The sequence below is a fragment of the Solanum stenotomum genome, chromosome 3 (assembly GCF_019186545.1).
Source record: "Solanum stenotomum isolate F172 chromosome 3, ASM1918654v1, whole genome shotgun sequence".
NCBI lineage: Eukaryota > Viridiplantae > Streptophyta > Magnoliopsida > Solanales > Solanaceae > Solanum > Solanum stenotomum.
The window spans coordinates 12,523,285-12,549,648 of record NC_064284.1 but is presented as its reverse complement, the minus strand read 5'-3'; the positions used below and the strand labels follow the sequence as shown (position 1 = coordinate 12,549,648).

At 35.6% G+C, this 26,364-nt stretch overlaps 2 protein-coding genes and 1 pseudogene across 2 annotated transcripts; all 3 read left to right on the top strand.

Moving 5' to 3' along the window:
- The first annotated feature begins 4,261 nt into the window (after positions 1–4,261).
- LOC125858685 (proteinase inhibitor type-2-like) lies at positions 4,262–4,996 on the top strand (annotated as a pseudogene).
- A 14,636-nt stretch (positions 4,997–19,632) lies between these two features.
- Positions 19,633–20,742, top strand: LOC125858222 (proteinase inhibitor type-2). Its single transcript, XM_049537937.1, has 2 exons — positions 19,633–19,791; positions 19,968–20,742. The coding sequence occupies exons 1-2, from the start codon at positions 19,743–19,745 to the stop codon at positions 20,537–20,539; spliced, it is 621 nt and encodes a 206-aa protein (XP_049393894.1). The 5' UTR covers positions 19,633–19,742; the 3' UTR covers positions 20,540–20,742.
- Positions 20,743–22,378: 1,636 nt separating this feature from the next.
- LOC125858224 (proteinase inhibitor type-2 CEVI57) lies at positions 22,379–23,359 on the top strand. Its single transcript, XM_049537938.1, has 2 exons — positions 22,379–22,477; positions 22,676–23,359. The coding sequence occupies exons 1-2, from the start codon at positions 22,432–22,434 to the stop codon at positions 23,230–23,232; spliced, it is 603 nt and encodes a 200-aa protein (XP_049393895.1). The 5' UTR covers positions 22,379–22,431; the 3' UTR covers positions 23,233–23,359.
- Positions 23,360–26,364: the final 3,005 nt, after the last annotated feature.

Genomic DNA, 26,364 nt, shown 5'->3' with positions numbered 1-26,364 from the left:
GCTAGAATCATAATGAAGAAAAATAGTGGGATGTAGTACAACCTTTAGAGAGAGACGAGAGCAAGAATATTTTATTGATTGCAAAATCTAAAGAGATATCTTCATAGGGGTAGATAATTGGGTTCAGAGAAGCGTGATTTCATTCGTTTTGTTGTGGCTGTGGCTATGGTAATAGTGTCAGAAGTTCATCAGATTATTATAAACTATTGAAAAAGACTTAAGAAAGAAGTGTACATACATTAGCTCGAATGTGATGATAAGTGCTTTTATTTTGTTTTGAGTTTAGTAATGAGTACGATTGAATTGTTAGCAAAAGATATTGTGATATTGCGAAGATCCATGAATTCATAAAAATCTTCGAGGTATAAGCTTATGTTGATAGATAAGGGGATGGTCTTATACAATTGAATTTACAATTCAGATTTTCCATTGAAAGTCTACATTCGTGGTGATATATTTTGTTAAGGTATGAATTTGCAAGGTGAGGAATAATCAATTGTATCAGGTATTGAGCATTTGAAAGGACTTACACATGGGTTAAGTTGTAAAGTTGATTACTGTTGATTGTGAAATTACCTAAGAAAGGTTTTCATTTAAAAAGTGCTAGTTTAGAGTAAGGTAAATGGCCGGATGGTTATGATGGTTGTTAGTATTGAGAGTGTGGGTTCAATGGAAAGATGTGAAGAGTATGTGGAGTCAAGTGAATGGAAATAACTGGAATAAACTCTTTAGAGGAAAACCTTTCGTGTGATTTGACAAATTCTTATGTGACCATCTATTTCATTTTGTACATTGTTGTGAGGGTGGTGCACTAGCTATGCTCACGCGTGTTTTCATTTTGTGGGTGGATCTCTAGTGGTGGATCAGGTGTACCGATCCTGTGATGTTCTCTTGATTGAGCGAGATGATTTGGGAAGATGTGGTTATTTCAAATTACTTAATGTGGTGTTGTCTTGGAGTTGTTAAAGTATTTCAGTGGTTTTTACATGTACCATCTTGCTTATGAGAGTGTATAGAAATGCTACCATGCGTATTTATGGTTGTTCGACAATCTTAATATTCATCTAGTCGTCGAGGTCATATATCGATCATGTGTGGTTGAATATGGGGATCATGGGGTCCAATTCTACTATTCTTAAGAGGTAATATACAATTACTAAATCTAACATTTCGATAGTGTTGTTGGAGGGTTTGTATGCTTGGACATGTCCCTCGATGAGTATCTAATGTCTAAAGATCAAATTTTTATAATTTAAGCTCATGGAAATTTATGTTGTGAGAAGGAGATGAAGATAAAAACTATGATTTTTTGAGTATTATGAGTGTGTGTTGGTTGGTACAGGTCCACCTCTAATTGCAGCAAGTATTGATTTAGAATTTTATCATGGTTATGTGAGAAAGGATTCGTCCTGATGTTTGTGTGGAAGTCCTTGATAACATGTTGCAGACATGTGTACGATCAACTTTAGTGGTTATTGAGAATAGATTTGTTGTTCGTTAAGTGTACATACAACAATAATTATCACTTGAGTATTGTGATGACTTCGTTGAGACATTGTATGGAAGGATGTGTAGGTATTCAATTGGTTGATTTGGGGACGGTGATTATATCATAAAGGGAGAATCAGTTTTGTTAAACAAAACCTTCTATTTGAGGAAGAACCGATTGAAATTCTTGATCGCGATGTACGAAAGTTAAGGACATGCGAGACAAGTATCCCCAGTGTTCAACGATTCAGGTACTACTCTACCTTACTTTAGTCAGTCTTTCCAAATTGATCACTGGAGGACAAGTGATGGGTAAATTGGTATCTAATGTAATGACCTGATTCCATCATTAGGAAAAAGCAAATGGGGAAAGAATTGGAGTCAGAAAACTTTTTGGTAGTAACTTGGGATTTCCTAGCCTAGTCCAGATTTGGACGAAATCGGAGTCATGTGAGTGTAGGAAAATCTGGTAACAATTGGGTGTTTTAATTATGATTTTGATTACATGAATAGATAGCTAAGACGTTAAGGAATTCGTATGACTTTACGAAAATGAATTCAGGCGAGTAGAACTCCAAAAATGATCTTAGCGTGAACGGGTAGTTTCTGAGTGTCGTTGGTCGAATGTGTGTTGTGAAATGGGGTCTTGGAATTATTAAAATAGCTCACTTGTTTCGTGCAAGCCGCTGGATGGGATTTTTGCCGCCAGGGCGGGGACGCTGTAGCGGGGTGAGGACCGTTGTGGCGGGTCCGACGCGACTTAAGGTCGTAAATAAACCCCAAAATCATTTTATTCTACACTTTTCGACTTTGAGAGCTAAGGAACGACCCCATGTGCTTTCTTGATAGTTTTCCACCATTCTTGAGGCTAAAGAAAAGGTTTTAACTCTCCAAATCCGTCTTTCGATCTGTAGAATGTAAATTTGTGGGTGATTATTGTGGGGGAAGGGTTTTGATATGAAAATAATGGTGGAAAAAGCCCTAAATTGGGTATTAGGATCTTGGGTTTGGTCTAGGGTTATTGAGTTTGTTATAATCCGGATAATTAGACATTTGATTGTTGATCCTTGCGTTAATTGTATATTTTTAGACCACGAATAAGCGAGAAGAATTCGGAAAGAAAGATTCAAGTGCCTTAGAGGATTCAAGCTTGGATTCGAGGTAGGTGATAGTTGTGATTTCATGTTGGTGTGATATATGTTTGTAATTGCTCATTATAATGCATATATGTGAATGTTGCATTATTGATCACCCTAATCGTAAATAAAGATAATTGAATAATTGTATGTCATGTATTACCTCTTATTGTATGATTGTGAGAATATACATTGTGATTGTGATTGTGGTTTGTTGAATGGATCGGTTGCCACGTTCCAGCATAAACATGGGATCGGTTGCCATGTTCCGGCATAAACATGGGATCGATTGCCACGTTCCATCATGAACATGGGATCGGTTGCCACGTTCCAACATAAATATGGGATCGGTTACCACGTTTCGGCATAAACATTGGATCGGGTATCACATTTTGGTACGCTAACAGTTTGGGTGTAGGTTCCATGAGAGGACCATTGAATTGAGTTCCGTTAGAGGACCATTGAATTGTGTTGTGTATCTATTTGTGATGATTACATTCATATCTAATGATGATTTATATTATAAGATTGCATGTTGCTCTAAATTGATAACTAATGTGTATTATTGAGAATGTGTGATGCTATATTGATTTTGAAAAGATGACTGTATATGTTTGGTATATGTCTGTTTTATATTGTTATGGTTACTTGCATGTGTTTCACTTATTGGGATAGTCATGTGATCCTACCAGTAGTACATTGTGATTGTATACTGATATTGCACTTGCTTGTTCTTTGTTGAGTACATGACATCTTCAGGCGGCTATTGATAGACCTTGGCTAGGTGACTATTGAGCGTGACCGAATTCAAGGGTGAACCAGTTCTTTTAGGCTGCCATGGATCTTTCTTGTTTAACTCCACCCTTTTCGGACTTAGATTATTTGTTAAAGGTGTTTGTTTAGTTTCAGGGTTGTACCCTTTGTTCTTAGACTTGTTGTTCGTAGAGTTTTGGTACAATGACTTTCAAGTTTTAGAGGTTGAATTTCCGCATTAGTTTGGCGAGTTTGTTTAAATCTTTGGAGTTTATGGGAACTCTGTATTTCTTTTGGTCATTTAAACCTGCTTCTGTATCTTAAAATGCCTTAGTTTTTATAAAATTTGTTAGTTTGGGTTATAGTAATGGTTCTCCCACCAGAGGTTTAGTGTGGGTGTCAATCACGACGGTCTGGGTCATGACAGTTTTATTAGTACTTACAAATAGATCCATTATTGTCCTTTAATTAGATATAATAATTCCAGTAATGATGTTTAGTACTCGATTCATATATACAGGGATCAAAATGAAAATAAACCTATAATACATGGACTAAAATTCTTATTTTCCACTAAAGCGATATATGCAATTGTGGAGAAGAAAATTGTTGCTAGATGACAAATATTTCAAAAACAAAAAATTAAAGATAGCAACTTAGGAAAAGTTAAGCTTTCTAATAAAGAAGAAAAAGAATAATATGGCACTAGCCAAACTAATTACACTAGCAAGCACATCTTTTTCTTCTTTATAATATATATATATAAGCGTTTTAGTAGCTATGTTTTTTATCACTCGTTTGGTATAAATAGGTGAAGGAAGATAGACACTCCTCAACCCAAACAAAAGAAAAGAAAATTAAACAAGGTAAAAAGAATCCATAATATGGTTGTTCACAAACAAGTTAGTTTCCTTGGTAAGATTTCCCTTCCTCTTTTCTTCTCTTTAGTTTCTTTGTTGAGGCATAAACAATATAAGTGTTGGTATGTTTTTTCATTTCCCTTTCTCCTTATTATATTTGTTGTAGGATTTTTGTTACTTGTAAGCACGGTGGAACATGTTGATGCCAGGGTTTGTACTAAAGAATATGGTAATCTTGGCTATGGGATATGCCCACGTTCAGAAGGAAGTTCGAAAAATCACATGTGCCTCAATTGTTGTGCAGGTTATAAAGGTTGCAATTATTATAGCGCTATTGAGACTTTCATTTGCAAAGGACAAATGACCCAAAAAACCCAAAAGCTTGCCCCCGAAATTGTGATCCGTAAATGGATTATTCAAAACGTCTCAGTTCAGAAGGACCGACTATAATTAAACCCACGAGATGCACCACATATTGCACGGGGTACACGGGTTGCTACTATTTTGGTAAAGACGTCAAGTTTGTTTCTGAAGGAGAGAGTATACATTAAATCCAAGACATGTACCCTGGAATGTGACTTTAGAGTTGCATACATGACTTGTCCATTTTTTGGATTAGCCAAACTTTATCAAGTTTGTGTTAATTGTTGCACTGCAAGAAAGGGTTCCAAACTCTATGGACATGATGAATCTTTAATTTGTACCGACGAGCCTCAGAAGTCAGAGCTATATATCTACAACATAAGGCATCATCAATAATATGTGTTACGTTGTAGTTTTTAATTAATGTATGAAATAAAAACATGCACACAACGACGTACTAATCACTATAATCTGGTCATCAAAGTAGTGTGTTATGTTTAACTACTTATTATTCGAATAAGAGAAAAAGAGCATCCATACTCTTAAGTTGTCACGTCCTGAGCCTACACCCTGGGCGAGACTGACACTCGAAGACCATTGCTGGCCCCAAGCGAACCCTTGGCATGGCTTACTTAACTCAGCGGAAGACTTAACTCAACAAAATAAACTCATGTAATAGTTTAAGTGATAACATCTTAGCCAACTTGGAAACTTCTGTCTCAAAACAAAGTATCTGCTAATACATATATGAGAGACTCATAATTATTGTCTAATTGTCTATGAAGCCTCTATAATACTGAGATGGATGTTGGTACAGACCCCACAACATCCTAATAATGAAAAACTAAAAGCGAATAAAAGAGTCCTCCGGAATGCAAGGAGGCTCACCACAGACTCTGGAGTGCTTGACTAGATCAACGGCGCGCTGGATGCTGATCCTAGTTACCTGCGTCTGCATCATAATAAGATGCAGGCCAACTGGCATCAGTACATTGAATGTACGAGTATGCGAGTTGGAATGCTAAACAACAACTTAAGCTTGAAAGGAGTAAGAAGGAACACTTACCTTGGCTCTATACAACTTATGAATAATTGAACTCAATATAAAGCAATAAAACACATGCAATATATATATAAAGCTTGTAAAATAGTGTAAACAACTTAGTTCGTTAAAGATAAAGCAATAACAAACTCAACTTTACTTATATATAAAAGTAATATAACTTTTGTGGGAGATACTTTAACCGACAACCACCACTATGAGCCCTAGTGATGATACAACGGTTTACCTAACGTTGCCCAAGGACCATCTTATACCCCACCGTGATATAAGACCTTACTTAACTTAGTGGATCCACTAGCTTAACCTACGTGATCATCTAAAAAGTATGACCCGTTAACTCCCATGTTGGCTACATAGTTCTTATGGGGAGTTGAGTTAATATGAACTCGCGTCCCCTATTCGGTGCTCAATACTACTCCCAAAATATACTTTAGCTCATATGTGTTTTAAGCACCTCTTTCTTTAGTATGAGATAATTTCTCAAAGTTTAGCCCAAAGGCTCTCTTGGAATTGATGTTCCCTTTTACTGAAAACTAGCCCAAAGGCTTTTTTGGAAATCATAGTTCCTTTCTTGCTCAAATGTGAAAACATTTATAAACTTCTTTGGGAATACTTAGTTCCCTAATAAGTTTTGAGAAATGAACTCAACTCTTTACTATTTACTTTACTTGAAACTTGAGCCTTAAAATGAAGTTTAAACGTTTAATAAAGACTCTTGAAAACTTTAAGAAACTTTGCTTTGACTTGCTTCTTAACTCCTAGATTTGACTCTTAACTTCTTTGACTTTGATCTTAACTTTCCTTGAATTGGATTTTGGATTCAAGGTTCATGATCTCATGTTTATGGATGATTTCATGATGTTTAGTTGTACCTTAGAGTTTTAGTGTAACACCCCGCATTCAAAATAGACAAAAATGCAGATTTTGAGAAGTTGCAGGTGCAACTTACGGTCACCATCCACGGACCGTAGGTCAGACCACGGCCCGTCTTGGTGGTCCGTGGTTCGCCACTGCAACCACTTCCCAGCCAGCTCAGAAATTTTTTTTGGCTAAGTCTCGACCCACGGACAGACCCACGGTCTGTAGATCAGACCACGGTCCGTGGATCAAGACCTCCTTTACCTAGCCTCTGACACGAACTACGGTTGACCAGCACGGACCGTCGTTCGATCCACGGTCCGTAGGTCTGACCATATATCGAAGGTTAGCAGCCAGTTAGCTGAAAATTCTAATGGGTCAACTTCAGATGGTTATAACTTTTAGCACAAAATGAATTATGTGTCCCATGACCTATGGTTAGATAGATAATTTAATTATCTTTCCAACGCCACCGAGTTTGCTAAATTCTGACTTCCGAGTAAAATGTTATGCTCGTTTTAGTGAAGGCCTGTCGAGCAGGCTTGACTTACGGACGCAATCTACGGACCGTAGATTGACCTACGACCCGTAGGTCCAATCCGTAGGTCACTCCGACAGCAGTTAATTCAGGGGTCCTTTGCTCTTTTCCTATTTCGTTTAACCCCTAAGATACGTCGTTTAGACCCTAAATCATGCGGTTTTAATTAGTTTAAGCCTAGAAACATAACTAGAACTTACCTAAGTCAAATTTATTAATCAAAACTTAGAAAATTAGAAGCAAGAAAGAAGAAAAAGGTCAAGAACCCTAGTTCAAGAACGCAGCAAGGTTCCATCAGTTCCAGCCCCGAAATCGAAAGATTTCTCCGTGGAATTCGTCACCAGGTATGTGGGATTTCACTAGTGGGTTCCTTTCGCCCATTAGGTCCCTAGAATTCAGTCAGATTCTTGATTCCCTTATTATGAATAGACCTAGGGTTTCTAGAATTTCAACAGATCATCATGAATTAGTTATTTAATATTCCAAATCAGATTATCATGTTATCGCTTAGTTTATCGCATGAATTTCAGAACCCTAGCTATGTATTTCTTTAGTTCTTGAATTACACATGCTAGGTCAGATATTTCAGTATTCAGTTTTACATGCCTCAGTTTATAAATGCATCATTATTAGATTAATTGTTGCATTCTCAGTTTGCATGTTCAGTTTCGAGCTATCCAGTATTTACAGAAATTCAGTCATAACTAGTTAACCACTTAATTCATTGGGAGTAGCATAATACCGAGTTGGACTAGGGTTTCAGCGTACCCATATAGTCCTAGAACTACGAGCCACGTAGGTGTAAGTCCCCTCTGTGGGCAACATCAGTTTAGTGATCACGCCAGCATGCCTCTATACCTCTGGCAGGGTATATTGGGTCCTCTCGATGGGGCGTATACATCGGACTCCACATTTAGCTCATGTGGTTTTATGTCGGTTATTAGTAGCTCCCACAGTTCAGTCAGACTCTATTGCATTGACCATATTTCAGTACAGTCAGTATTCAGTCTCAGCATGTTATAAATTTGGTCATTGCATCAGTTAGCTCAGTATTCAGTATTTTCAGTATCTATATCATGTTCAGATTATTTCATTGCTTTATTGCTTTGTTCAGTTATATGTTATTTCAGCTTTACTCTATCCTGCATGCTCAGTACCTTTCAAGTACTGACGCATACGTGCGCTACATCTTCTCGTGATGTAGGTTCAGGTTCTCAGTATCCAGATCACGCTTAGATCGGTTCCCGATCTTCAGTTCAGCAGCATCAGTGGTGAGTCCTCATTCTTCGAGGACTAGTGACATGTTTATCTTTATCGCTTTTAGTCTTTAGTTTCAGTTTTGCTAGATCTAGTTGGGGCATGTCCCAACATTTCTAGTCAGTTTAGAGGCTTATTTCAGACATAGTTAGATTCAGCTTAGTATTTTGAGTTTGATATTTCTTTTGTATTAAACTCTCAGATTTGATATATTCAGTTATAGTATATGGGTATTCCCCATCTTTTCAGATTTATTTATGAATTAGCTTCCGCATCAGTTTATTATCTTTAGTATGCTCATGATCATGCCAGCAGGGTTAGCTTGGGATCACTTGTGGTCCTAGGTCCCGTGTCCGCGTCTCGGGGGTAGCTCGGGGCGTGACAGTTAGAATCAACTAGAAAACGTAGGTTCATCGCTTAGAAACTAGTACGAAAAGATAGGGGAAGAATGGGGTGAACTAACGTCCTTAGTGCTCTGAGAGGCGTGGGGCGCCAGGCCCAAAACTTCAGAGAAGTTTGTGGGGCGTACTGGCTGGCGCAACTCCCCAACCCCGTTTCCCAAGTTTTCTCAATTTTTCTTTTCCATTTTTGATCTCTAAACCCTCAAATCTTCCCTAGTTCTTTCCCTAAACACTTAGGATCAATTGTACCCTTAATACACAACCAATCTAACTCAAAAATCAGCCCGAAACATGAATCAACTCAATACGCAAGCATCAACAACTCAACCAACAAGAATTCAACAATGTTCTTCAGGAACTTCTCTTTCTTAACATTCAAACAACTCTAAATCGATGAATTGAAACAAGTTGGTGTGTGGGTGAACTAACCCAACACGAAAAGATCTCACATACCTTAATAGGGATCGCCCTCGATGAATTCCACTCCAAAAGCTTGACGTTCTTGGCGAAATCTTGGCTTTTCTCCCTTTCTTTTTTCTTTGCTCTCTTCTCCAAGCCCTAAGCGTATTTCTCAATTCTCCAAATTGACTAAGTCATGTTTTTACCCATTAAATCCTTAAAAACAAATTAGGAAATTAATTAGAGAAAAGGCTACTTTACCCTTTCCTAAATTTGAATTGGGACTTTCTTCAATCCAACAACCCAATTTCCGAAAGACATATCACACTCATACGATGTCAAAATCGTGTAAACTCAGCGGCGTTGGAAATATATCTCCAAGGGCTTTCCAACCATATCAAGACCTGTTCCTAACTCATCTTGATCTAGGAGTTATGGCTGTTTGGCCAAACCTCACTTTCTTAACTTAGACAATTTCCAGATTTCCTTATTCTTTCCAAAAAATCAATATTTTCATATTTTAAACTCTTTATACTTGTTTCTAGGTGCGAGATGTTACAATATCTCCCCCTTGGAAATAGTCATCCTCGAATGAGCTTTATTTCACTAAGCTAAGGGTAGCAACATCAAGTTCAACACTCAACAAACAAAAGCAATTAACAACATGCATACTCATAATTTAGCTAGTACTAAGAAGAGGATTAGTACGTTGATCTAAATTTTCTCCAGATTCAAAGAGATGTGGATATCTCTTCTTCATATCCTCTTCAGCTTCCCAAGTAGCTTCTTCAACAAATTCGTTCCTCCAAATGACTTTGACCTCCTTTGTTCTCAACTTGCGAACTTGGCGATCTAAAATCTGGACCGAAATCTCCTTAATAAGATAAATTATCCTTAATCGCAACATTTTCAGTTTGCACTATCAATGAATGATCTCTCATGCACTTATTCAACATAGAGATGCGAAATACCGAATGAACCGCCACTAATTCATGTGGTAGCTCCAACTCGTAAGCTACGCTGCCAATCCTCTTGGCTATGCGATAAGGTCTAATATACCGGTGACTAAGCTTTCCCTTCTTACAAAACCTTATAACACCCTTCATGGGTGGAACTTTCAAATATACCCAATCATCTACTTCGAACTCTAATGCCCTTCTCTTAACATCAGTGTAGGATTTCTGACGACTCTGTGCTGTTTTCAATCTCTCTTGAATTACTATCACTTTCTCCATAGCTTGATGAACTAAATCTGATCCTATTAACCCTGTATCACCAACTTCAAACCATCCAATAGGAGATCTACATCTTCTCCCATAAAGAGCTTAATATGAAGCCATTTGGATGTTGGAGTGGTAACTGTTGTTGTAAGCAAACTCAATGAGAGATAGGTGATCATTCCAATTTCCTTTGAAATCCATCACACAAGCCCTCAACATATCCTCTAAGGTCTGAATAGTGCGCTCTGCTTGCCCATCTGTCTGAGGATGAAAGACAGTACTTAAATTCACCTTCGAACCCAAACCTTTTTGGAAAGATTTCCAGAACTGTGCAGTAAATTATGCACCTCTATCTGAAATAATGGAGACCAAAACTCCATGGAGTCTTACCACTTCTTGAATATATAGCTTAGCATAATCTTCTGCCGAATGGGTGGTCTTTATCGGCAAAAAGTGGGCTGATTTTGTCATTCTGTCGATAATCACCCAAATAGAATCATGTTGTCTGCGAGACCTTGTCAAACCTGTGATGAAATCCATACTAATCATCTCTCACTTCTATTCTGGAAGTTCTATATTCTGCGCCAAACCACCAGGCCTTTGGTGCTCGACTTTTACTTGCTGGCAATTTGGACACTTAGCAACAAACTCTGCAATGCCATTCTTCATGCCATTCCACCAATACACTTCTCTCAAATCGCGATACATCTTTGTGGAACCTAGATGAATGGAATATCTGGAGCTATGAGCTTTCTCCACGATCCTTTCTTGGAGTTAATCCACCATTGGTACACACAATCTACCTTGATATCTCAATACACCATCTCCCCCTTGTTCAAAAGCTAATACTCTTTGCTTATGAACATTTGCCTTTAAGTCTAGCAAAATGGGATCTTGGTCTTGCTTTTCTTTCACTTCTGACACTAGTGATGATTCAGCCCCGTTTGTCACCACTATTCCTCCTTGTGTGGAATCCATAAGTCTAATTCCCAAGCGTGCAAGTCTGTTCACATCTTTGGCTAACTCCCTTTTTTCTTCCTTAACATGGGTGGTACTACCCATGGATAACCTGCTTAAAGCATCAGCAACCACATTAGCCTTACCTGCGTGGTAAAAAATACTCGTGTCATAATCCTTGAGTAATTCCAACCACCTCATCTGTCTGAGATTGAGCTCTTTCTTAGTGAATACATATTGCAAGCTCTTGTGATTAGTGAATATATCAACATGAACACCATACAAGTAGTGTCGCCAAATCTTCAAGGCGAAAACTACAACAGCCAACTCTAAGTCATGGGTTGGATAATTCTTCTCATGAACCTTCAACTATCTGGAGGCATAAGCTATCACCTTGCCATTCTACATTAACACACAACCCAAACCAACTCTGGATGCATCACAATACACCCAAAACCTTGAGTACCCTCTGGTAAGGTCAAAACTGGCGCACTAGTCAACCTCTTCTTCAATTCCAGAAAGCTTTTCTCACAAGCTTCAGACCATTGAAACTTTGCTATTTTCTGAGTCAACTTCGTCAAAGGAGACGAAATGGATGAGAAATCCTCAAAAAATCTCCTATAATAGCCAGCCAAGCCTAAGAAACTCCTAATATCAGTTGGAGATGTGGGTCTAGGCCAATTCTGCACTGCCTTAATTTTTTGAGTATCAGCTCTAATACCATCACCGGAAATAATATGGCCCAAGAATGCCATAGAGTCAAGCCAAAACTCACACTTAGAGAACTTGACATACAATTCCTTATCTTTCAAGGTCTGAAGAACTATTCTGAGATGACTAGCATGATCTTTTTCATTCCTTGAATAGATTAGTATGTCATCAATGAAGACAATGACAAACATATCTAAATAAGGTTTGAAGACTCTGTTCATAAAATCTATGAACGCTGCTGGTGCGTTGGTCAAACCAAAGGACATGACCAAAAATTCATAATGACCATATCTAGTCCTGAATGATGTCTTTGGAATGTCACATTCCCTAACTTTCAACTGATGGTAGCCTGATCTTAGATCATTTTTTGAAAAACAGGTGGCACCCTGGAGTTGATCAAATAAATCATTTATCCTTGGAAGAGGATACTTATTCTTGATGGTAATCTTATTTAATTGACGGTAATCTATACACATCCTAAGGGAACCATCTTTCTTTCTCACAAACAAGACCGGAGTGACCCAAGGTGAGACACTTGGTCGAATGAAGCCCTTGTCTAACAAATCTTTCAACTGCTCTTTCAACTCTGCTGGTGCCATTCTGTATGGCGGAATATAGATAGAACGAGTATCTAGAATGATGTTTATACTGAATTCTATTTCTCTCTCAGGAGGGACTCCAGGTATATTATCAAGGAAGACTTCTGGAAACTCTTTTACTATAGGGACTGACTGAATGAGAGGTATCTCAACACTAGAGTCATTAACTCGGACTAATTGATAGATACAACCCTTTGAAACTAACTTTTTCGCCTTAAGGTACGAAATGAAACGACCCTTAGGCACTGATGAACTACTACTCTACTCTATGACTGGCTCATTAGGAATCTAAAACTTGACAACTCGAGTTGTGCAATCTATGGAGGCATAACATGAATGAAGCCAGTCCATACCTAGAATGACATCTAAGTCTACCATGTCTAGCTCAACTAGATCAGCCATGGTGTCTTTGTGATTGATGTAAATGACCACAATCACGATAGACTCGCTCAGCTAGAAAGACTCCCCAACAGGTGTAGAAATACAGAAGGGTTCACACAGTTTCTCAGGAAGAATCTCAAACTTATTTGCAACATAAAGAGTTACAAAAGACAAACTTGCTCCTAGGTCTAACAAAGCATAAACAGCAAAAGTAAAGACTTTGATCATACCAGTGACAACATCTGGAGAGTTCTCTTGCTCATGGCGACTGGTGATTGCATAGAGGCGGTTTGCTCCTCCGCCAGTACCAGAAGTAGCTCCTCTAGGTGTCGTCCTGTCTGGTGGTGCAACTGATGAAGATTGGGCTCTATTGCCCGAATTTCCACTCCTTTGCCTATTCTTAGGGCACTCATTCAAGAAGTGAGCCTCTTATCCACACTTGAAACAACATGTCTGGCCATCACGACATTTACCTGGGTGGGTTCTACCACACCTAGCACATGCAGGAGTCGAACTACCTCCTTGTGCCACACTACCTCGGGACTGTGCTGGTCTAGCCCTGAAGTCCTGCGAATTTTGGCAATTATAGTCACCTCTGTTTCTGGGTGCAGGTGTACTAGCAGATGATGGTGCTGGCCCCTTTTGCTTCTGAAAGGACGAACGATTCACAATGCCCTTCTGTTGCCTAGACTCATTCCCAGTCTTAGCTTTCTTGCTTCTATTCTCTTCTCTGTCCCTCAACTTCTCCTCTTCAACTTGCTGCACAGAAACCATCAGCCTTGAGATGTCCATGTCGCCTATCAGTATCGTAACCCTACCCTCTTTGCTCAATAAACGACCCAAACCAGCAACAAACAAGCTCATTCTGCTCTTCATGTCCTTAACCATTTCAGGCGCATAGCGGGACAACTGGGTGAACTTCAACCCATACTCATGCACACTTAAGAAATCTTGTTTCAGTGTAAGAAATTCTTGTACCTTAGCCTCCTTCAATTCTCGGGGAAAGAAATGCCCCAAGAAGGCTTCTTCGAAACAAGCCCAACTAGCAGGTGGTGCATTCTCAGGTCTACCCCTTTCCACTGATCAAACCATGTTCTAGCAACATCCTTCAGTTAATATGCAGCTAGTTTAACCCTTCCAACGTCAGCAACATGCATCACCTCAAAAACCTTCTTCAGTTCCTCGACAAAATTTTATGGGTCCTCAGTAGTGATCGAACCAGTGAAACTTAGAGGATTCATTCTCAAGAATTCGCGAATCCTCGAAGTGTCAGCCTCATCTTGCCTTGTTCCTCTTGGCTGCCCAACCTGGTTAGTCACAGCTTGGCTCAACATCCGCATAGCCTCACGAAATTCGACATTAGTGACCTCGCCTTGTGGCTGCACGTTCGGTGCATTAGGTACCTTTTGCTCTTGTGGTTCAACATTTCTCCTAGCCGGACAACCTCGTGCTGCTCTTCATGGAGGCATGGTTATCTGAAACACGCACAAGCATAAATTAGAAGGAAACTTTTAGATATATACTCTAATGCACGAAATGGATATGAAGGAGGTGAAAAATTTCCTAAATGTTGTAGCCTCCCAATTATAGATGTGGCGCATTTCACACCGATAAATAGGACTCTATAGACACGACTTCATAGACTCCCTAGGACTCTTGAACTCTTTGCTCTGATACCAAGTTTGTCACGCCCCAAGACTACACCCTGGGCGAGACTGGTACTCGAAGACCACTGATGGCCCCAAGCGAACCCTTGGCCTGGCTTACATAACTCAGTGGAAGACTTAACTCAACAAAATAAACTCATGTATAATAGTTTAAATGATAACATCTTAGCTAACTTGGCAACTTCTGTCTCAAAACAAAGTATCTGCAAATACATAGATGAGAGACTCATAACTACTGTCTGACTGTCTATGAAGCCTCTATAATATTGAAATGGATGTTGGGACAGACCCCACAACATCCTAATAATGAAAAACTAAAAGCGAATAAAAGAGTCCTCCGGAATGCAAGGAGGCTCACCACAGACTCTGGAGTGCTTGACTAGATCAACGGCGCGCTGGATGCTGATCCTAGTTACCTGCGTCTGCATCATAATAAGATGCAGGCCAACTGGCATCAGTACATTGAATGTACGAGTATGCGAGTTGGAATGCTAAACAACAACTTAAGCTTGAAAGGAGTAAGAAGGAACACTTACCTTGGCTCTATACAACTTATGAATAATTGAACTCAATATAAAGCAATAAAACACATGCAATATATATATAAAGCTTGTAAAATAGTGTAAACAACTTAGTTCGTTAAAGATAAAGCAATAACAAACTCAACTTTACTTATATATAAAAGTAATATAACTTTTGTGGGAGATTTTTTAACCGACAACCACCACTATGAGCCCTAGTGATGATACAACGTTTAACCTCACGTTGCCCAAGGACCATCCTATACCTCGCCGTGATATATGACCTTACTTAACTTAGTGGATCCACTAGCTTAACTTACGTGATCATCTAAAATGTATGACCCGTTAGCTCCCATGTTGGCTACATGGTTCTTATGGAGAGTTAAGTTAATATGAACTCGCGTCCCCAATTCGGTGCTCAATACTACTCCCAAAATATACTTTAGCTCATATGTGTTTTAAATACCTTTTTCTTCAGTTTAAGATAATTGCTCAAAGTTTAGCCCACAGGCTCTCTTGGAATCGATGTTCCCTTTTACTGAAAACTAGCCCAAAGGCTCTTTTGGAAATCATAGTTCCTTTCTTGCTCAAATGTGAAAACATTTATAAACTTCTTTGGGAATACTTAGTTCCCTAATAACTTTTGAGAAATGAACTCAACTTTTTACTCTTTACTTTACTTGAAACTTGAGCCTTAAAACGAAGTTTAAACGTTTAATAAAGACTCTTGAAAACTTTAAGAAACTTTGCTTTGACTTGCTTCTTAACTACTTGCCTTGACTCTTAACTTCTTTGACTTTGATCTTAACTTTCCTTGAATTGGATTATGGATTCAAGGTTCATGATTTCATGATGTTTAGATGTACCTTAGAGTGTTAGAATCAACTAGAAAACGTAGGTACATCGCTTAGAAACTAGTACGAAAAGATGGGGGAAGAATGGGGTGAATTGGCGTCCTTGGCACTCTGAGAGGCGTGGGGCGCCAAGCCCCAAACTTCAGAGAAGTCTGTGGGGCGCGCTGGCTGGCACATTGCCCCAAGGCCAAAACTTCAGAGGCTACTTTGGGGCGCGCTGGCTGGCGCGGCGGCCCAGTCCCGTTGCCCAGGTTTTCTCGATTTTTCTTCTCCATTTTTTATCTCTAAACCCTCAAATCTTCCCTAGTTCTTTCCCCAAACACTTAGGATCAAAATACACAACCAATCTAACTCGAAAAACAGCCTGGAACATGAATCAACTCAACCCCCAAGCATCAACAACTCAACCAACAAGAATTCAACAATGTTCTTCAAGAACTTCTCTTTCTTAACATTCAAACAACTCCAAATCGATGAATTGAAACAAGTTGGTGTGTGGGTGAACTAACCCAACACGAAAAGATCTCATATACCTTAATAGGGATCGCCCCCGACTAATTCCACTCCAAAAGCTTGACGTTCTTGGCGAAATCTTGGCTTTTTGTCCCTTTCTTTTTTCTTTGCTCTCTTCTCCAAGCCCTAAGCGTATTTCTCAATTCTCCAAATTGACTAAGTCATGTTTTTACCCCATTAAATCCCTAAAAATGAATAAGAAAATTAATTAGAGAAAAGACTACTTTACCCTTCCCTAAATCCGGATTGGAACTTTCCTCAATCCAACAGCCCAACTTCCGAAAGACATATCTCACTCATATGATGTTGAAATCGTGCAAACTCAGCGACGTTGGAAATATCTCTCCAAGGGTTTTCCAACCATATCAAGATCTGTTCCTAACTCATCCTTATCTAGGAGTTATGGCCGTTTGAAAATGGCCAAAACTCATTTTCTTAACTTAGACAAAATTTCCAGATTTCCTTATTCTTTCCAAAAATCAATATTTTCATATTTTAAACTCTTTATAGTTGTTTCTAGGTGAGAGATGTTACATAAGTAGGGGTGTACAAAAGCGAATCGAAAACCGAATCAAATCGCAAACCGAGTCAAACCAAAAAGAAACCCGACTAGTGGTTTGGTATTGGAAAAAAAATCCGACTATATTTGGGTTGGTTTGGTTTAAACTAAAAAAAAACAACCCGAGACCAAACCAACCCGACATTATATATGTAATTTTAAAATTTTATTTTATACATAAAAATATTTACTTTGATATAATTTTAAAATATTTCTTATACTATTTAATAGTTTTTATCTTTTAATATATTATTTCAAGTTTAAAACTTAGAATTCGGAATGGTCCAATAAAGATTATAGTTCATAGATGTTGATAATTATGATAAAACTTAAATCAAAGTCAAATTAATACTAATGCAAAAAGAAAATCAATTCAACACTATGACTGACAATAATATTGAATATTTGTTCTTTAGTTTTACATTGATTTAGACAATTAAAATAAATAATCTAATTAAATATTTAGTAATGTAACTAATACTTATTAAACTTATTTTAGCATGATTTAGAACTTTTAAATTATGATAATTTTCATTATGACTTTGCAATATTTATTGTATATGATTTCATTATTATTTTTTATTGAATATCTTTGTTTCATCAGTTCTCATCTCATATTTTGTGTTTTTTTTTAAGAAACACCTTAGATAATTACATTATGGTTGGACTAAAGAAATATTTGGAGCACAAGTTAATTATATGATTGTATGCAAACTTTACCGAAAAAGTCCAAAAATCTGAAAAAAAAAATCCGAGGTTTATTAGTTTGGTTTGATTTATAAATTTAAAAATTCGACACAATGGTTTGGTTTGGTATTTGAAAAACCCGAACCAACTTGAGGTTGAAAAATCCGAAAAAAATCCGAATTTTATTAGTTTGATTTGGTTTATAAATTTAAATTTTTTACACAAATGGTTTGATTTGATATTTGAAAAATCCGAACCAACCCGATCATGTACACCCCTAATCTTAAGTACACCGTACACAAATTTAGTACAATTTTAAATACAATATGCTAGAAACGAAGAATTGTCAAAAAAAATTGAAAGCAAATATATATATGAAAATATACTTCATATTATTTTAGTCAAATATACTAGAAACGAAGGATTGTCAAAAACTCATACATTATTTTTAGTTTTAACTAAATCTATGGTCAAAAGGTAGCTTAGTACTCCATGTAATATAATATAAATGAATTGTTGAAGCATGACACTGGTAAAAAAGATATTTAAAGTCATTAACCAAATAGTAATTTATCAATATAAAATAGTGTCAATAATTCGTCTATATTGAATTAGAGGGAGTAACCCACTCACTAATATGTCATTAGCTTTATCGTTCCACGTAGGAACATAATCACAGAACATGATTTATGTGTGCTAAAAATAATATTTACCATATCAAATAAAATATTTAACGTAGAAGAATAGTCACATAACATGATTTATTTATATGTGCTACAAATAAAGTTTACTGTATCAATTAAGAAAACATTTAATGCATGAGAATAGTCACAAAACATGATTTGCATAATTAAAGATAGGAAAAAGACAGGAAATAGGAATAATTAGTGAAGCAATTAACAAAAAGTAGATGGTTACTCTTTCTTTTGATCACATAAAGTTAATTTGAGATAATTAATTACTTAATTATTGCTCCTATCACTATACCTACGAAGAAATTTGATAATTCAATGATTTTAAAAATTGTTAACTTTGAATATCAATAGATGAAAAACATGGCTAGTGCAACTTTCACTATATTTGTAAGTCCCACTATTATCTCATGTCTTTATTTTCTTTCAACCTAGTTAGTAATTAGTAATTTGTTCTACGATTTATTTAGACAAAACTTCACTTACATATGGAACATTAAATATAAATATTGCTATAAATGATAGTACGTTAATTTTCTTTCTTGTAAACATACAAAAACTTACTTACAAATGGTTTAAATTTCCATTTCCTTTCTGAAAAAAGGCCCAAAAATATTCTTTAAATTTATAAAAAAGACTCAAAAAAATTGATATATTTAAATATAAAAGTGAGTACTAATATTTAATTTTAGATAGACGACTAAAAATAAAATTCAGCCACATAACTAGACAGGGGGAGTAACAATTAATCATGTTAGATGGTTGCCATGTTTTATTAGTACTTACAGATAGATCCATTATTGTCCTTCGATTAGATACAATAATTCCATTAATTATGCTTAGTACTCAATTCATATATACAGGGACTAAAATTGTTATTTTTCCCTAAAGCGATATATGCAATTGTGGAGAAGAAAATTGTTTCTAGATGACAAATGTTTCAAAAACAAGAATTAATAAAAAGACAGCAACTAGGAAAAGTTAAACTTTTTAACAAAGAAGAATAAGCAAGTGTAAGTAATTTGACAATCTAAATTTTTTTTCCACCAGCAAGCACATATTTTTCTTCTTTAGCAATTGGAGGCTATTAATATATAAATTAAATATATATAATGTTAAAAAAACGTTTTAATGTGAGAAAAAAAACGATTTGGTTAACTATGTTTTATTTGATCACTCGTTTGCTATAAATAGGTGAAGGAGGATAGGCACTCCTCACCCCAAACAAAAGAAAAGAAAATTAAACAAGGTAAAAAGAATCCATAATGGCTGTTCACAAAGAAGTTAGTTCTCTTGCTTACCTACTTGTTCTTGGTAAGATTTGCCTTTCTCCTTTTTGTTTGAAAAATTATATGCACAATGGGAGCATATCAAAATTATATTGTTTACACTTTCTTCTCTTTAGTTTCTTTGTTGAGGCATACACAATAAGTGTTACTAGTATATATGTTTTTTTCATTTCTCTTTCTCCTTGTTATATTTGTTTGTAGGATTATTGGTACTTGTAAGCGTGATGGAACATGTTGATGCGAAGGCTTGTACTTTAGAATGTGGTAATCTTGGCTATGGGATATGCCCACGTTCAGAAGGAAGTCCGGAAAATCCCATATGCACCAACTGTTGTGCAGGTTACAAAGGTTGCAATTATTATAGTGCTAATGGGACATTCATTTGCGAAGGACAATCTGACCCAAAAAACCCAAAAGCTTGCCCCCGAAATTGTGATCCACATATTGCCTATTCAAAATGTCCCCGTTCAAGAGGAAAGACACTAATTTATCCCACAGGATGTAGCACATGCTGCACGGGGTACAAGGGTTGCTACTATTTTGGTAAAGACGGCAAGTTTGTTTGTGAAGGAGAGAGTATTGAACCCAAGGCATGTACCCTGGAATGTGACTCTAGAGTTGCATACATGACTTGTCCATCTTCTGGATTAGCCAAGCTGAATCAAGTTTGTGTTAATTGTTGCACTGCAGGAGAGGGTTGCAAACTCTATGGATATGATGGATCTTTAATTTGTACTGGGGAGCCAGCTCAGGGCAATATATCTACCATATAAGGCATCATCAATAATATGTGTTGTAGTTTTTAATTTATGTATGAAATAAAAGCATACACACACAATGACATGCTAATCACTATAATGTGGGCATCAAAGTTGAGTTATGTGTAACTACTTATTATTTGAATAAAAGAAAAAGATCATCCATAATTGAGGACTTGGCTCCTCTCTAGTGGTGATCTCCTTTGGTTTTATCCTTAATGATTGCCACGTGTCTTTAATTATAATTTTTCAACGAATCAGATGCCTAATTCATTTACTTTTTAAATAAACCACCTTTGGAGTCAGGTAGATTTTTACCCGTCCATATCTTAAGCAAAAAAAAATTGACAATGAAAACGGTCATTATTACACGACGTGGAACATGACCGTTTCCTTTATGTGGAATAATGACAATGAAAATCTCATCCTTATATAAAAAAAATGTCCAATGCATAGGTTACATAAGATATCCCTATCTAGAACAAGATAATCGTAAAAACATTTTGAGTAGCTTGATGGATATATAATAACATGTAGATTCTTATGAATCATGTCTAGAAATTAAAGTGTCCTTTTTTTAACTATAATTTTGATATTTGGAAGAACATACATCTTGATTATATTATTCTTAAGTTTAACTTTAACAATTGTTTCGATAAAGAAAAGACTTCAAGCGAAAAAGCCTCCGTGTTTCACCTTCACCACTCTAGTGTTGGCTAGTGCACCAGCCACACTATTTCCTTCTCTAAAATAAAATGAGTAATCTGGAAATTGCAATCTTTCATAATCTTCCTTACTTACATAACAATGTTAGGATTTAATATAAAAATTCTTACCAGACATCAAATTATGTTACAAGTTATTTCAAAGTGAATGAATTTATAAATTTTCACACACTCGGAATACAATGTTTAGTTTATGATTAAGGTATTCTGTTAATTTTTCATAATTTAGTTGTTTTCTCTTTTAAAAAAAAAAAGAATTGGGACCACGGCATTATTAATTATTAAGTATAATAGAAGAAGTATGAACTATGATCAATAAGAGAAATATCCTATGAATATTACACCATCTTACTCAAGAAAAAGCTTCTTACTCAAATAAATTTATCTAAATGAATCTGTATGTTCAATAATTTTTTCAGCTAATTTCCAAACAAGTGTACATACATATAAATCTATTACACGTAATGTACGTACGGCGTTGATATATATATTTGAATAATGTTCATTGAAATTTGGTGCGATACTTTGATTACAATAATAATGTTGTACAAACTTTCCATAACGGTTGAAAGGTTCAAAGTTTTCCTTCAACAAGTTGCAGATTCTTAGATTGACTTAATTTCTACATGTGTTATTATCCTCAACCTCCACTAAAGTTTTATAATGGCTCTTTACAAACCATAAACTCTATGCGACAAATTCGATTAAAGGAAATCAATCTTGAATCATCATATGAATGTAAAAAAAATTTTACTATCAATATCAGTACTATTTATTTATTATAGCAGATTAGTTATCGGTTTTATTTTGTTATATAAATACCATAATCGTAAATTATATTTCCACGTGGAACTTAAATCATTTAATAAAAGCTTAATTTGGCAGAAAAAATAGAGTCGTGTCGAGCTCTATAGCACCACGTGAATAATTAAAAGCCGCCGATAAATAATAAAGAAGCAAGTGTATATATGTACGCAACTTAGCAAGTAGAAGCAAAATTAATATAATACAAAAAATTTATCAATTGAGAGGGCAGTATGTAACATTTTTAAAATGTTTTTACTAGACAATAATGAACACATCTATCTTTTTTGTTTTTGTTCTATAAATAGGTAGGAGAAGGACAGACCTTTACCCAAAGAAAAAATAAGTTAATCACGATAAACTGATAAAGTATCTAAAATGGCTCTTTACAAAGTTAGTTTCCTTGCTCACCTACTTTTTCTTGGTAAGATCTTTAATTGCCTTGTCCTTTTCCTCCTTCGTATTATCAAATTTCTTTATAACGATGTCATTTGTCTTGAATAATATAACATAAAATAACATGAAAATTAATTGTTACGGAGAAATATTATTATAGATGATTATTGTTATAAATTAAAGAGCTTGTTCTAACGACATAACTTAATTATATTTGTAATTGTAGGAATATTTATACTAGTAAGCAGGGTGGAACATGTTAATGCTTGTACGAAAGAATGTGGTAATCTTGGCTATGGGATATGCCCAGGTTCAGAAGGAAGTCCAGAAAATCCAATTTGTACCAATTGTTGTTCGGGCTATAAGGGTTGCAACTATTATAATGCTAATGGAACTTTTATTTGTGAAGGAATGTCTAATCCCAAAAATCCTAACACTTGCCCCTTATATTGTGATCCACAAATTGCCTATTCAAAATGTCCCCGTTCAGAAGGAAAGACGATAATTTATCCCACGGGATGTACCACGTGTTGCACGGGATACAAGGGTTGCTACTATTTTGGTCAAGAGGGGGAGTTTGTGTGTGAAGGAGAGAGTATTGAACCCAAGGGTTGTACTCAAGAATGTGACCCTAGAGTTGCTTATATGACTTGCCCATCTTCTGGATTGGCCAAACTTAATGAAGTTTGTGTTAATTGTTGTACCGCAGGAGAGGATTGCAAACTCTATGAACATGATGGATCTTTACTTTGTACTGGGGAGCCTCAAGCCAGTACAGCATAAGGAAGTTGGTTATTTCTATTCAATGATAATTGATATATGTGTTGTACTTTATTAATGTATGAAATAAAAGCATGAATGGTGATATATATATTATGCTACTCCTTTAACATAGTATAAAAGTCAAATTTATTTTAATTTATTATTTATACGGTATTAATCCCTGTCTTATATTGTTCGTGTTTCAAGTGTCTAGTCCAAAATGTGTGAAAGAATATTGAATCCCAGGTTAAGTTAGGTTAGATTCAGATCCATTATTTAATATTTTATCACATGTATCCTATTTTTTTCATTCAGAAATTTATTGCAATAATATTTAAAAAAATTTATTGATTAACCATCCACGAAATTACCTGCCTATGTAGCCTTAGAAATGTTTATTGCAATAATATTTTTAAAAAAAATAATTGATTAACCATCCACGAAATTACCTGCCTATGTAGCCTTACAAATCCATCGGTAATCATATCTGCCATTTTCCTTGATTATTGGATTGGAGCTATACAGATGAATAACATAAAGATTTTAGTATAATTCGTATTAATCTATTCTAACAGATTAATTATTATTTTTATTAAGCTATCAATTAATTATTATCTCTAGTTAACGCAAAAAAAAAGTTATTGATAATTCAATGGCTACAAAGAGCATTGGGAATATCTAAGTTTTCTACTTCTTCGATCTCAATTTATATTTCACCATTGAAATTTCAAGAGTCCTTTTTTTAAAATTAACCAACCTGTAGATTTCACATACAAAAGGACAAAATGACATTTACAAGAGGTGTATTTTTGTCCAAACCTCCCTGAGGATACAATGAGGATGAATAATTCATCCTTGAATTAGTTTGAACAAGAATGTATTGGCCTTTGATATGTCTAATCCTGAGACATGAGAGTCCAATTCCATCATTCTTCATAAGATCTCTAACTTCAGAGGGTAAGAAATGGAGCCAAAAGGCAAAAAAAATTGCCAAAAATTTCAAAATGGCACATCAATTTTTTTAAAACAAAAGGGAAAAATCGCTCTTGACGAAGCGATTTCCCTCTGACACTATATTGACATTGTTACTCCGTTAAAAATAAAAATCGCTGCCCTAGCAGCGATTTTGTCCAAAAAGAAAATCTTTTTTTTCACTAAAATCAGTGGCACAACAACGATTATTTAAGTCCAATTTTTTTTCTCCAACTAAAATCGCTGCTATGACAGCATTTTGATAAAAAAAATTCAAGAAAATCATTGCTTTGGCAGCTTTTTTATTATTATTTTTTTTTTTGAAAATCGCTGCCTTGGCAAGGCAACTATAGAGATTTCCCATATTTTTCACCCCAATTAGTTGGATTTTCAAGAGTCAATCATGTTTTATTTATTAAAATTTATTTTTGTCTTTTAAATTATTAATTATTGTGATTTATAATACTTTTTTATAGTTTTCAAATATACATATTTTATTTTTTTAAAATTAAAGATTTCATGTTATTTGTTGGATCCCGTATCAATGGGTTTAAGGGTATTTGGTCTTCCCTTGGATAACAGCCCCCCCCCCCCCCTTTCCCGCGTGAGCTAATTTTATTGGGTTGAGTTAGGCTCAGGCCCATCTCGAATAATTGTTTACTTGATGTTGAGCTCTCATTTTATATTTGGGTTTCTTAAGTAACTGTACATGCAACAACAAAAAATGTCCACAAAATGATCATATGTATATGAAATGTATCGATATTGTATAAATAGTGTATAATTATATATAAATAATATATAACTCTGCATCAGATATGTATAAAAACATTCATATACGTTGGTTATAAAATATATATACACTAAAACAGTTCAACTACCTCAACCACTTGATTTTTTTCCAAGAAAAGCACGTAAATATTATGTGTTATAGTTATGCAAAAATCTATGATATATATTTAACCTTCGTATATATTTCGAAATTTGTCACATATATGCCAATGTAAAACCTGTCCTCTCTAATCAGAAAATTGGAATGCAATATATAATCACATGTTTAAAGTTTCGAATAGTTATAATAATTTAGTTAGTTAGACCTAAGGTCCTAAAGTACTTCTACTTTGGATATTATTAGTATCTGCAGTTGACAAAAAAATTATTGATAATTCAAATGGCTACAAAGAGCACTGGGAAAAGCTAAGATGCTAAAAGTGTTTAGTTTAAATAATTAAGGTGATTAGCCCTTTGCTTTAAGAGGGGAAATAAGTGCTTTAAAATATTTGAATAAGTTATTTTTCAGAAGCTGAAAAAATATTTCTTTGCCAATTGCCCGAATCATTTTTGGAATATTTATCAAGCACGAATTACTGCAGAATATTGATAGATGTATTTTTGTAAAATTGATCAGTCAAATACAAACAACTTTTTAATATCTAACTCTCTTTTTGTTCTATTTGATTCTACCTCACCAAACTTACACTAGCAAGTACAAAAAAAAGTAAATCCTACCGATTGAGGAGACTGTATATTAATGCTAATTAGGTAGTACAAAAAAAAGTAAATCCCTCTGAACTTTGAGGGATGGCGCGCCCCGTGCCTCTCAAAGCGCTAGGGATGCCAGTTCTCCCCATTTCTTCCCCCACCTTTTCGTACGTGTTCCTTAGCAATGTACCTATGTTTTCTAGTTGATTCCAACACTCTAAGGTACATCTAAACATCATGAAATCATCCATAAACATGAGATCATGAACCTTGAATCCATAATTCAATTCAAGGAAAGTTAAGTTCAAAGTCAAGAGAAGTTAAGAGTCAAGTCTAGAAGTTAAGAAGCAAGCCAAAGTAGAGTTCTTAAAGTTTTCAAAAGTCTTTAACAAACGTTTTAACTTTGTTTTAAGACCTAAGTTTCAAGCTAAGCAAAGAGTAAAGAGTTGAGTTCATTTCTCAAAAAGCTATAAGGGAACTAAGTATTCCCAAAGAGTTTATAAATGCTTTCACATTTCAGCCAAAAAAGGGAGCATTGATTCCGAGAGAGATTTTAAGCTGAGTTTTGAGTAATTATCTCAAACCAAAGAAAGAGTTTTGTTTTTACAAATACATGAGCTAAGTATATTTTGGGAGTAGTTGAGCATCGATATGGAGATGTGAGTTCATATTAACTCAAGTCTTCATAAACCATGTAGC